This window comes from Chroicocephalus ridibundus, chromosome 6, assembly GCF_963924245.1.
Source record: "Chroicocephalus ridibundus chromosome 6, bChrRid1.1, whole genome shotgun sequence".
Taxonomy (NCBI): Eukaryota; Metazoa; Chordata; class Aves; order Charadriiformes; family Laridae; genus Chroicocephalus; species Chroicocephalus ridibundus.
In genome coordinates, this window is record NC_086289.1 from 26,221,588 (window position 1) to 26,234,604 (window position 13,017).

Sequence of the window (13,017 nt, forward strand, 5' to 3'; positions counted from 1 at the left end):
GGGGTTACTGAATTTAAACTGCAGCTGGGAGTTAAACGTTGGCTGAAAACCCAGAGAAACCTACAGTTAAAACACTTTTCTGTCTCCATTGACAGAGCAGCCAATAAGCTGGGTAGCAGTACATGGACGAGGTGGCCCACAGAAAGGTTAAGCACCCCAGAGAAATCTCCCATGTTGTCAGTTTTGCTCCCCTTGAGAAAAACAATCGAACAAAGGCATCTACAATGCAGCACCTAAAAATCATTATACAATCTATTAGTTTCACAAAAGACAATTAGCCCGACAAATAGCTGTATTTTGTTAGTCTGAAATTGAAACATAAGTGGAAACAGGTTTTATTCTATTTGACAGTTTTGACCAGGATATGTTGGGCACCCAGAAGCTTTGCCATTGTGCTTTAAAAAGTTTTAAATACGATCTTCAGAAAAATACCACCTCATGTTCTTCAGTGGTGACATATAAAAGAAAAATTTGCTAAAATTAATGAGAACACTCACCACAACGTTAAGAAGGAAAAACCATTGTCCTCGCTTCAAGGGAGGTGAAAACAGAACTTGAGTTTTCCCACCACTTGGCTACTCTCCACAAAGAAAATCTCTACCTTAGTTATTTGTGTATGCTTGACACATCTAGGCCACAAAGGTATGGTTTGAAACTCACGCAATATAGTGCTGATATCTCTGTATTCAAGAATGACTTTTGCTAGTGCTATCATCTACCTAAATATCAGTATGTACAGATGTCAACAGTGAAATGTCTGATATTCTGAGCCATTGGTTTAGAACATAACCACTGCCATTACAGACAGTTAGGCTGGCTCACATGGAGTGACTCCAGCATACTATCTTAATCTTGCAGTAATGGCAAGCCTAAAACTAGTTTGGAGAAAAGCAGCAAATAACGTCATCCTAGAGCTTTAAGATGCTTTTGATACTTCAGAATATCATCCTCCCAAAATAACTGGATTCAACAGCATAATATTATATTAAGTCTCTTTGTATTGGTTTCTTCAATGTTAGGCTACCAATTTGCCTGTTAACAACTGACAGCGTCCAAGTTGATATGAAACCAAGGGTGGAGTATGAATGATACCAAAGAGAGGGTATTTCTAGTTACACTGGTTTGTATCAAACTATCACATATCTCAAAAGGTCAGGATCAAACTTTCTGTTGCCTGGCCAAAACTATAACACTATATGATAATGTTGGTGTAAATCTAAAAAAAAGTACTGAGATGCTTTGCAGATTTTTACTGGCTCTCCTTATCTTGGGAGAAATCTATCAAACCCAGGAGCTGTAAATCTGAACAGATACGCAAGATATAACGGTCATACTAATTCATTCACAGTTTTTCACAAGTGTTCCTGTCAGTCTCCTAAAACACTTTTTTTCTCCTGCAAACTGTAATGTTTGGCAAATATACTTCCCCTGTATCTCTTATCCTACTCTCGAATTTGAAAGATTCTACATATGCCCAAAAAACATTAAAAACCAGTATCTATAATCTTAACACACAAAAGTAGTTTTCTTCTCTATTCATTCTACAGCTCCAACGTGACTGTGTTCAATCTAGTTTATATAAGATCTTTTTCCCATTCTTGAGTTATTTTGGTAGACCATGCACTATTATAAAGTTCTTCGCAATCAGGCAATGAGACCAAGCACTGATTTGAAGGAGATGAATGGAGCAATTTAAAGATGCATAATTGCTGCAGGAAAGGAGAATGTACCAGAATACTCACTTTGATGAATCTATGAAGTATATTACAAGAGCACCAATACTAAGAGCGAAGACTAAGACAACCTACAAGAGAAAAGAAAAGAGATTTAACAGTGTTAAAGTGAAACATTGACATGGAAAATTAATCATAAACAAGTATTTTTTTATTTCAGCTGCCATTTACTTTAGAAAGCTACTCTTACTTGAATTTCAAACACTATATATTATCATAGAATGCTTTCTTGCATTGAAAGAGAGACAAACAAGTTGAATCCTAGCTCAGGGAAGCCCAGTATACAACTAGGTCCTAGATCCGAACCTCTGCTAAACTATATTCTTCAATTTCAAATGGCAAGCAATCCAACTGCATGGCATTCAAATGACACTATAGCTTTATCAGGCCTGTCCTTCGAACTGCAGTAGGTTTCTGCTCATTGGTAGGCAAACAAAGAGCGATGACAGATTAGACTGAATTTCCATTTACCTAGTTGTGAAATCCACAGGATAAGCGTAAGGCTATGTAAAAATATGTATTTACTCTGCACTCCTGTCCACTGAGACTACAGTTAACTTTCAAACAGGTTAAAACATAGCTTAATGCAGCATGTCCTGACACAATGAATACTAATTTGTAGTCCCAACTTTTTCCCGCCTTTAAATCCGTTGAAGTTTTGAAACCAAATCATTTTGTTAGGTCTAGCATCCAGCCCTTATTAACAAGGTAGGACTTGCTTTCCTGGCTACTGCAGCAGTCACATCTCTATCTGTCTCTAATTTCTTTTTTCTGAACATAAAGCCAATACACTTGTCTGTTTTACTGGCTCCCAAAGAGTCTCCAACATTGTGGGAAGAATTTAGTTTCCCATCCTGTATGTATGCAAAACTACACCATTCCCCTACTGTAATATATATCTGATTTTAAATCTAGGCTTATTTTTTCGTCTATTGCCCCAAAACACATACCTAACATTACAATTCATAATGTCCCCAAATATCACAGGAAGAGCCTCAGAAGAGAACAGAATCTTAAACTCCACGTTTTATCCTGCTAGCAGAGAAACACATTTTTCCTTTGCTAACTGACAGAGGTATTGAGCTGAATGCACCAAGTGTGTGGAAAAAGCAGGGCCTAAACTAATCAGGTCAGAGTTATATTAAAATATAAAATAACAAAACTAAAACCCTTCCGTGTTATATAAACACATTTGATAGAGACTCAGATGCAGGTTTTTTCCTGTATTCCCATCTTAAAAAAAGCTGAATGCAACCTTGTTATTCAGACCCAGGAAGACAATTATTGAGTTTAGGTCTAGATTCAGATTAGAGTCTTTGCTAGATTGTCATGGGAGATAACACCTATTTTGGGAAACTTACAATGCTTGAAGACGGGTAAGAACACCGACAGACTGATACCCCAAAACTTACAGCAACTAGAATCTAAGGGAGGAATTACTGCCTTTTTTGTTAACCAGGCCATGGGGAGAGAAGCTTGCTTGCTGTGTTTATTATTCCAGTGCATTTGGCACAATATTGCAATTGCTACACATCTATTATAACTTCTCTCTGTCTGGAAGGAAAGAATGTTTTAATTTATAATAACTTACTGTTTGTTTAAGATTGAGAAATGTGAAGTCATATGCTAGCAGCTACACTGACTAAGCACTTAGTATCAAGTTAAAAATAAACAGTAATCTGATTAAAGGAAAGAGGGGGGGAAACATGGAATAGTTGCTGCATATCCTTAAATCTTTCCTAAAAAAAAATAATATTCAGACACAGAGTTCAACAAAAGTGTACAATGCCTTTTTGAGGCAGGAGTCTGAGAAACTGCAGATAAAATCCACTTAAAGAAAACTAAAAAAACCATTTTGCTTTCCACTGCTAGCAAGATGCTCCAGAAGAGCTTTGACTGCTCCGTTGCAGTCAAACTTTATGCATCCACATTAAGGACAGAAAAGAAAAAAAAAAAAAGAAAAAAATTAATAAGGGTGTAGCAACATAAGAAAAGTGCAGGGAATATACAGACATTGAGAAAATACTACCAGAATTAAGCCATGATAACCATAAAGGGCATCAGCACACCTATGTAACAAACAGGATGATACTGATAATCCAACGGGTGGCACTGTTTCCCTTACAACTGCATTGAACTAACGTCCTGGCGTTACTGAAGAAACATGGAAAACCGGAAAGGCTGTTCACATTAGGTAGGAGGGCTACGGTTAATACATCCACAACGATGAGTAACATAAGGACTGTAGTGCAGGAACTTCAATCTCCCGTTACCCTGTAACATCTGAACATTCTGTGGACCATGATACAGAACTCATCGAAGTTTCAAAGGCAAACTCTTGCTTATACAATATTGAACTATCCAAACATAATTACATTAATACAAAATAGCCTAGAACTCAAGAGGTAAAGCAAAAAATAAAAGCAGAATAGTTGTCTATTTTTATATTCCTCTCAACATCAAGTATTAAAATAAGAAGTTTGCAGCAAGAAGAAAAAACTTTCAGGAATCCTGTAACCCCTAACACTTCAGGGCACCAGAATGTCCTTATTTTGTTATCTGATGACAATCTGTTGTGTATTGTTCTTCAGAAATGTCTGCCTGAAACTCTTATTATTCTAATAATTTTAGTGAAAATTTACATAATTTAAATATAAAACCCACACTTCCTTTAACCATAAAAATGGAAATCAATTGCATTTCTTTTATAGACAAACAGAATTTACTTGTCTGGGTTTGTTAGGAACAAAATCCTGCATTTCTAAGGACACACCAGCTGCAAGTTACATTTCAGAAGTAGGAATTACTTAATCCTTGCATGGCACTCCCAGCATTAATTTGAAGACTCTAGGATATGCACCAGCACCTGTGCAATTATTGCAGTTTAACAAAAGTAAGACTTGAGCAAATCTAGACCACAGAAGAGCCAAAATGGCTTACTTAAATTGGCGTTTCATTAACTGATACCCTATATGCAAACAACAAAATTCAGAAAGCATTCCACGTAGGCAAAGCCATAAGTGGTAAGAAATTATGCACTGCAGCTGATATAAACAGCTGAGCAATTAATATCTCTTAGGTTACTATAAATACAAATTAAGTAAGTGCTATTTACTATAATGAAATATAGATTTTTGCTCTAAAAATCAGCGTTCTCCACGTTGGTTTTTTTTTGGTAGCACTTACTTCATTAAGATGTTTTTATTAATATTACCTTTGGACATATCACAGTGAACTAAAGCAGCTGCATCATGTGAAATTATACAATTCATATTAGCTCGTCCAACAAAACGGTCTTCAGAATTTCATTTGTCAAGATAAATAAAATGTTATATATAATTTTATAGCAATCAATAGTAAATTTCCATTTAGAGGCTTTTCTTTCACTATACCCTGATACCTAGGAGTAAAGCAGGAGTGAGGATGTCTAAAATCCATCAGACCTAGTACCATGCTCTGGATGGAGCCATACACTGACTTCTCTCTAGGCTTAAACACATTGCTCTGCCTCCAGTCTTTATGCCTCTGCTTCTTTATCTGGTCCCTCCCAGGACAATGTATAACTAACTATGAAAGTAAAAGTACAAAATAGCTACCATCTACTCTATGAGGTCATGAGTTTACAGAGGCCCTTAGAAGGTCATTCTACCTCATTCAGGTTTGCAAGATCATATTTCTTGTTGATGAAATGTGCTCTTAATATCTTCCAGAACAACTGTATACAATGCCAGCTTCTCTTTCAAGAAAACTATCTAACCATGCACCGGTAGTTGTGAGCCACCTTAAAAGAGTGAACTGGGAAATGCGAGCAAATGACGGCTGAAATGGGTGAATAGGAGGAGAAAGATAAAGTGATAAAATAATGAAAAGACAAAATAAGAATCTTTCTTGTTCCTACCAGCAAAAAATAATATATGAAAAGTTCAAACAAGGATTCTAAGAAACTGGGAAATTTCCTTTTGTTTACCTTTTATTTACAAATATAGGGACACAGATTTTGCAGTTAATATACTCCCTGCACAAGGGCCACGCTTGATGGAACATAACGCTATGAAGAAGCAGCAGTGCTATCTGCATTGGTTCTCACGTGAGTACAGCCAAAGTGCAAATTCTACAGGCAGCACCTGCTGTTGACAACAGGATACATGCTAACCGCTCTGAAGCTCAAGGGATGTATCTGCTGAGTAGTGTGCTAGCTAGTAAATCTATCTTGGTGACTTATTGATCCTGTCATTTTGCATGCAGAAGAGGCAGGTGGTGCAGGGGAGGGGGGGGAAAACAAACAACACCCCCCCCCCCCCCCCCCCCAAAACCAAAAAAAACACATTTCTGCTATTTCTTCTGCACTTTGAACGTCAGATAGAATTTAGCATCCAATTCTAGAAGGAACTAAGCACCTCCAAGCTAGACAGTGAGCAACCCCATCTTTCATGGAAGTCAGAAAAGGTTCAAGAGAATACAACTCTGAAGAATCTTTACTTCCTCTTAGTTTTGAGCCTTAAGCAATTAAAGTACTAAATCCAAACCCTGCAACTTTGATAGCCACATTAAAAATTTCTCAGAAACCCAAACACTTGAAAATGTTTGCATGTAAGTTATTTCCTTTCAATTACTTTTTCTGCTTTTTAATGTTGTTTACCTTTGTTGCACAACATGGATTTAACTAAAAAGTTAATTAGCTATTAAATTCTACTGTAAATAAATTAGTCACCAGCATGCATTAAAAAAAGTACTGAAAACTTTGGCAGCTTTTCGAGATTCTTTGCTATATAAATTTTCCCCTTCGGCAAAGCTCACATAGACTTACCATTTACCAAGAAAAGTCAAAATTTATCCAAAAGAAGAGGTGAAGGGGAGTGAGAAATAGCTATTAGATAAAGCAGTAGGCAGTAAGATCTCAGTGAACTTCTCCCGGAAAATTCACAGCAAGGATTTGATTTTAGAAATAAGAGGCAGCAGTAAGGTAGGTCAGCATGAGCTCTGGATGATGATCACAAGCAATCAGAAGACTTGGTTATTATCCCTAGTTCTGCCACTCATGTGGTGTGTGACCCAAAGCATGTAACTTGACCTATCCAGGCTTCCTATTCTTCCTCTTGCTTTCATCTGGCAAGGACAGTGCCTGTCAACTCGTTAGGGCAAGCACTGTCTTTCACCACGGGTGTTTGCAATGGATCTAGCACAGCTGAGACCTCTACTGCTGCCACAATAATAACAACAAGTCTGAGTAAGACACTATGTAACGTCGCCACTATCTAGGAGAGCAAAGGGACTTTATTTATTTATTAAAGGGTTTTATTTAAATAGGAAGTTGTCAATATCTCTAAGACAAACTTCTGGTTTATCTAGCTGGAATTAAATTTTTGGTTCTATTAAGCCACTACCCATCATAGCAGGGTTTTATTTTATTACTGAAAGGAAAATTTTGTATTTATTGTAAATATATCTTAAAAAATACAGTTCATATTTAATGCATCTCTTTTTACAGACTTTCGTCAGCATTAAGAAATATAGAAAGAAAATTGCTGGGAGAGGAAACAGATACAGCAGATACAGAAGAGTTACACCCCTCCCCCACCCCCCACCCCCCCCCCCAAAAAAAAATTACCTAAATATTCAACTTATATATTGAACTTATGCATCAGAACAGTAATTTGAGTATTATCTGAAAGGTACAGATAAAATGCACGGTAAAGGCCCAAATCACTGTGAGCTTGCTTAACTATTCGTAACTGTAGTAAGTAATTAAGATAACAGGTCACTCGGAGTAGGATACATCACAGCTCTGAATAAAACCACACAATACAGAATTAGCAAACTCAGCCTGTCTGCCATCAGCTGCATTTTATTCTCTCCCCAATAAAAGATTCAGCTTTCTTACATACAGTTTAACAGACTACCTCTCATTTGAGCAGACTGCTTGAAATTAAAGAGACTCTTCATTATTAAAGGGATACTATGGGATCAAAATTCAGGAACCACCCAGGAATATGAAAAATCAAAGGAGGAAATAAACCAAAGAAAATTAGTATCTTAACACACTTTTGTTTTCCTTACACATTCCCAATCTCATTTGAGGAAGAATTTTAAAAAAAGGAAATATCTTTGCTATGCTTTGTTCTGTACATGCTTCTAACACGTGTTAATATTTCAACTTTATTTTCCTTTCTTCCACAAAGTGATTTTTTTCTCAACGTTTCACTGACATATTGACAATAAAATGAAAATTTCTGTTCAATCCATAAATTTGAAAAGACTGAGATTTTCTAATTAGCGAAAAAATACAAGACAAAAAGTCCCATCTGTTAATGGTGCTCTGTAGCTTGAAGTTAATTAGGTTTGCTGGGAGAGTGCCTGGCAATATGACCAATTAAAGTGCATGCAACTTTTCCAATTCCGTATTTAATTTTGTTAGTCAAAAAATAGCAGTACTTTCTATCACAATGTGCCATTTTCTAGAGCTAAATGCATAGCGCTATATGTATATAAATATATGTGTGTGCATATATATGGGGTTTTTTTAACTCCAAACTAAAAGGTCCTTCCTTCTGATTACCTAGCAGTCATCCAAATCGCCTCCCTTTAAGGTCAACAAAAATAATTTTTTTTTTTTGGTATATTGGTAAAAGCGTAACTCACATTCAGTTCCAGTGGATGCATGACTGTCTCTACAGTCACACCAAGCAAAAGAGATATGTTGGTAACAGTTACATACAAACTATCCTCCAAGTTGTCGATGTTCTCATTTTCAAGTTCTTCACAGTTTGACTGTAGATAAGGGCCGTCACTGAGCCTACTGAAATATCATTTTAGAGAAATGATAGACCTGTCAAACAACCAAATTGTGCTAACTGAAAAGCAAACAAGTTCAACTGTAAAACTGCTCAAAGGCGAAAGAATCCAGCCCTAGAGGATGGTTGCCCAACCATACAACACAGCAGTAGGGTAGCACTCAATGGTGGTTGATTATTCACAGTCCCAACCCCAGTGCTAGGCCTGGCGAAAGCCTCTGCTTATTGTGTCACACCTTGAAATGTGGTACATGGTAATTAATTTTTTTATTTGCTTCTACGTTCCTAGGTTTCAATTGTGACAGAAGGCTTTTTATTTCCAGATGAAGAATTGGAACGAAATTACTTCAGCTGGAACTCTTTGTTCTAATAACAAACACCTCAAGCAATCGAGGTAAGTAAGATGAAGAAGGAAGCAAAGACTCTTGCACTTTCTGGTATGGTGCCTACACAAAAAGATCTCCACTCATGTATGGAACATCTTGAAAAACACAGAAGTGCACAAACTTATGGAAAGAATAGAAGAGACAAGAGATTGCCCCAAAATCATAACCAGAATCTGTATAATTAATTTAGAAAATAATCTAAGTACAATGGTTCAATATCAGGGAAATTAATCACCTGAAACAAAGAGGAAATCAAACAAGGTCTATATCAGTAAAAGTAGTAATTTGCCAACAGTTAACCTACACCTGTATCTGGAATACTACAATACAGAACTGAAAAGTAATAAACAAACATACAAAAATACATATATCTACTCACAAATGCTGTCTCTTTAAATTAAGCGATTTTCTATTTCTTAATTGGTATTTGTTTAAAACAAACAAAAACACAGCAAAACCCAAGCAAACAAATTTCACCGCTCTTCTCTTTACTTCAATATACTGTACTCCCCAGCAGTTCCCATCAGCAATTTGTTAACTGAACAGCCAGATAAGAGAACATCCAAGACACTGACAAGGAAAAAACACAATGGAAACCAAACAATGGTGGTAAAAACGACAGAAGATAATAGTATAATAGGGTAAGGAAAATGCCGTGTCTTTTAAATGTTGAAATCAGAAACATATTTCTAGAGATAAGGGTTTGGGGTAAAAAAAACCACGAGCAAGTGCTCTCAGGAATGAATAAAGTTGCAAATGTGGACCTTCTGAGAAGGTTGTTACAATATTATACATATTAATACTGCTGCTAAAGGAACTTCAACCTTTATTGTCATGTCATAAGAAATGACTAAAAGGAACTACATTTCTTTATGAATGGATCACTTCAAGGATTACATTTAATGGAATTATCTACCTTACACATTCAAATTAATGTCAGATTGTATCACAGACAAAAGGAATCCTCACATTCTTCAGTCATTTCAACATTAGAGTTTGACATGCAACCTACATGGCAGACGGTCGTGTCAATAAACGATGAAAGAGGAAGTACAGAAGCACTAACTAAAAGAGGTTACTTCCTCTTGCTAAGATTTTATGATTGAACGGGCTGGGTGAGTTCATTTTCTCAGATTTGCTGTTACTATTCCTAAATTTTCAAATAGCAGAACTCCACAAACGCAGAAACTATTACCTCCCTTTTTCAATTGTTTAGGTTCTTAGTCACATGAACTCACACATACAGCAAAAGGGGGTGCAGCTGTGGAAGTATTCTCTGAAAAAAAGGAAAGCTCGTGGCTTCAGTAAAGCCTAGGGAAGTTTCATTCAACGAAAAGACTGAATGAAGAAGAAATGGTCAAATCATTCAGCATACAAAAAAGCATCTGAATGCTTGTCAAGGAATGTGCTTTAAAAACACTATGAAAACAAGACAGTCTTCAAAAGAAAAAAGAATCACCGCTAAATGCATCTGGTTAACTGCAGAAACAGTTTTCTGCTGCAATACTCAACATTGCAGGTCTCATCTTCCATTTAACATTACCTAATGAGGTGGGTTTTTTCTTAAATCTTTTGTAATATAAAGATCATTTACAGAATTGTAATATTTCCATTTCCTTCCATTTCCAGAACAAACACAGAGTATAATGATTGCTGATAGCCGGAAACAAATGAAGCCTTGTATTCATTGGTCAAGTTCTATTATAAGTCTAAGAAAATCCATAGCTGTTTCATAGACTCCTAAAGACGGTTAGCCATCAACAATATGCCTTTTAATAAGGACCACTATACCTTCAGAGATTTGCGTGAGGATCTGCAAGAGCTCACCGTATCACAATTCACATTGTCTATTCAGTGATTAGGCAGTTTACTGTCAACTATATCAGAAGCTTTCTTGTGGCAATTAAATGAAATATCAAACACTGGACTTCAATGAAGAAAATCAACGCAAGGAAACCATGCTAAATAGGAGGGAGGAAAGCTATTGTTGATGGAGTTAACAACATAGTGCTTTTGAAAGTCACCCTTGTAAGCATGTTTTTTCTTCTTTTTCTCTGGCATTGTTTGTCCTTCAGTCATTTTGCCAAAATTGATAGCTTTGACTGATAGCCACAGGAAAACGTCTCTCATACCAATCTGCTTTGAAGACTGAAAAATTGACTTTTTTTGATCATTAGGAATAAATCTAAACCTACTTAATCACCCAGCTTTATAGGAGAATTTGTGAATAAAAAAGCTGCCTTTAATTAGCATACAAAAGAAAACTATAGGAAGAGCAAGCCTGAGCAGTGACTGTAAAATGTAGCACTGACTAAAATTTAGTCACTGCACAGACTTAATATGTATGATGATTCTATACAAGAGCATATACCTCAACTTATCTGAAAACAGAAAATAAAACCAGCATAATAGTTTTCCAGGGGCTATGTCAAAATATGATTCTCATCAGAACTCTCAATTTACCATGACAACATAAATATAAACAATGTGAGCTCTTTTGGTTTTAGACTAATTTGAAGTGAAAAGCCAGCCAATTAATTCTTTGACACAGTCATTAATCATGAGATATGAGATCTCTACGTAATTAGATAATAAAATCTAACAATTTCACTGGAGCAGCTAAATGTAAAGTAGACAAACATTCAGGGTTGTGGTGATCTTGGTTTATGAGGAAGCATTCACTCATGGTAAGAAAGACGTTTTTGATGGGCTTTGAAAGTAAACCGAGCAACTGTTCATATAGCGGTTCCTGCTCCTTTAAAAAACCATGAGCATAAACTTTCCTTTTATATTATGTAAAATCGGCAGAAATACAGTTATATGCTACTACAGGTGAAATCTTGATTCACAATTTGGTGCAAGGCTGCACTGCTATATGGAGGTTTCTTCACACTTTGTTATTTCAGAGAAAGGCATGGAAGCTTTTGATATCATCAATTACAGGCATTGATGATTTCCATACTGTGATCATTAAGGAAATGCTGATGGTATGTTGTAAGCATTGTTAATCTGGAATTATGATTCAACATTATGTACCAAATGATGAGAAATTCACATAAGGTATGAAATGGAATCGATGATTTGCAAGTGTCACTAAAGACCAATGCAAAAAAACAAACGATGTAGCAAGCAATGATGTAGACAATGATGTAGCTAACAAAGGTAAAAAGTTATTTTTACACAACAAACCTTTACTTGCAGTGAATATTTTTTCTATTTCTTGAGGGGTAGGATGAAAAGAGCAGTTTCTCTGTACGGATGCAAAGACTGATTTATTCAGCAAACTTGTTTTCTGCAGATGAGTTTTCCTGTGTTGCTATGTGATTGTAAATCGAAACCTGAAAGCTTTTTTATGAGCCTTTTTAATGCGGTCTAAAGATAAAACCATATAATCATATGATTAAAGGCTTGCAGAACCAACGTCCAGTGTAACTTTCTCTAATAGTCTTGTTTACTACCCTTGCTTTTAAAAAACATACAGCAGTGACCACTAAATCTGGCCTTAAAACCAACTGTTACCTCAGCTGACCTTTACTCTTGCTAGTGACAACACTACGCCAGGTCCTTCAACTTTCACCCTCTGGTGTCATGGATTTTGTTCTTTTTACATAACATGAAGAGTTTAATTGAAAGATAACTTTTCAAACTCACCCCTTCCTCTGGGTCCATAGTCTTTGCATCTTTACCTGGCTTTGCTAGCCTGTGGTATCTCCCACCAACTTCCTTATTCTTCTTACAGACGCCCTCTTGAGGATGGAGACCTAGAAAATTGCCTGTCTTCCTGCATGCTTTATATAGACCCTTGTGAAAGTCCAAGGCCCTCTAAGACTACCGAGTTTCATTCTGGAGTAGTCTTATTCGCAGACATAAAAAACAGAGGGTGGAGAATAAGGAACATACAACTTCATCTTATGTTCTGCCTCATAACTGTCACTTGGTACATAATTTTTCCCCTTTTCTGCATGCTTGCTTCAGCCTGCCTACATTCTCTTTCTGAGGAGCTACAAGAGCATTTATTCTGAAAACCACCAAAACCCAAAATTGGACAAACCACCACGTAACCTCATCCCTAGCCTAGACAAAGAGATTTATAAGAGGTATTGCTGT

The 13,017-nt window shown here is 36.4% G+C and overlaps 1 protein-coding gene across 36 annotated transcripts in view; it reads right to left on the bottom strand.

Annotated features, from left to right (window-relative positions):
• Positions 1–13,017, bottom strand: part of KCNMA1 (potassium calcium-activated channel subfamily M alpha 1) — a 508,587-nt gene that overhangs the window by 272,057 nt on the left and 223,513 nt on the right. For all 36 annotated transcript variants that reach the window (XM_063339500.1, XM_063339499.1, XM_063339492.1 and 33 more), the window contains one exon: positions 1,743–1,804. In XM_063339500.1, the coding sequence (XP_063195570.1) occupies positions 1,743–1,804 (62 nt within the window). The remainder of the gene's footprint in view (positions 1–1,742; positions 1,805–13,017) is intronic.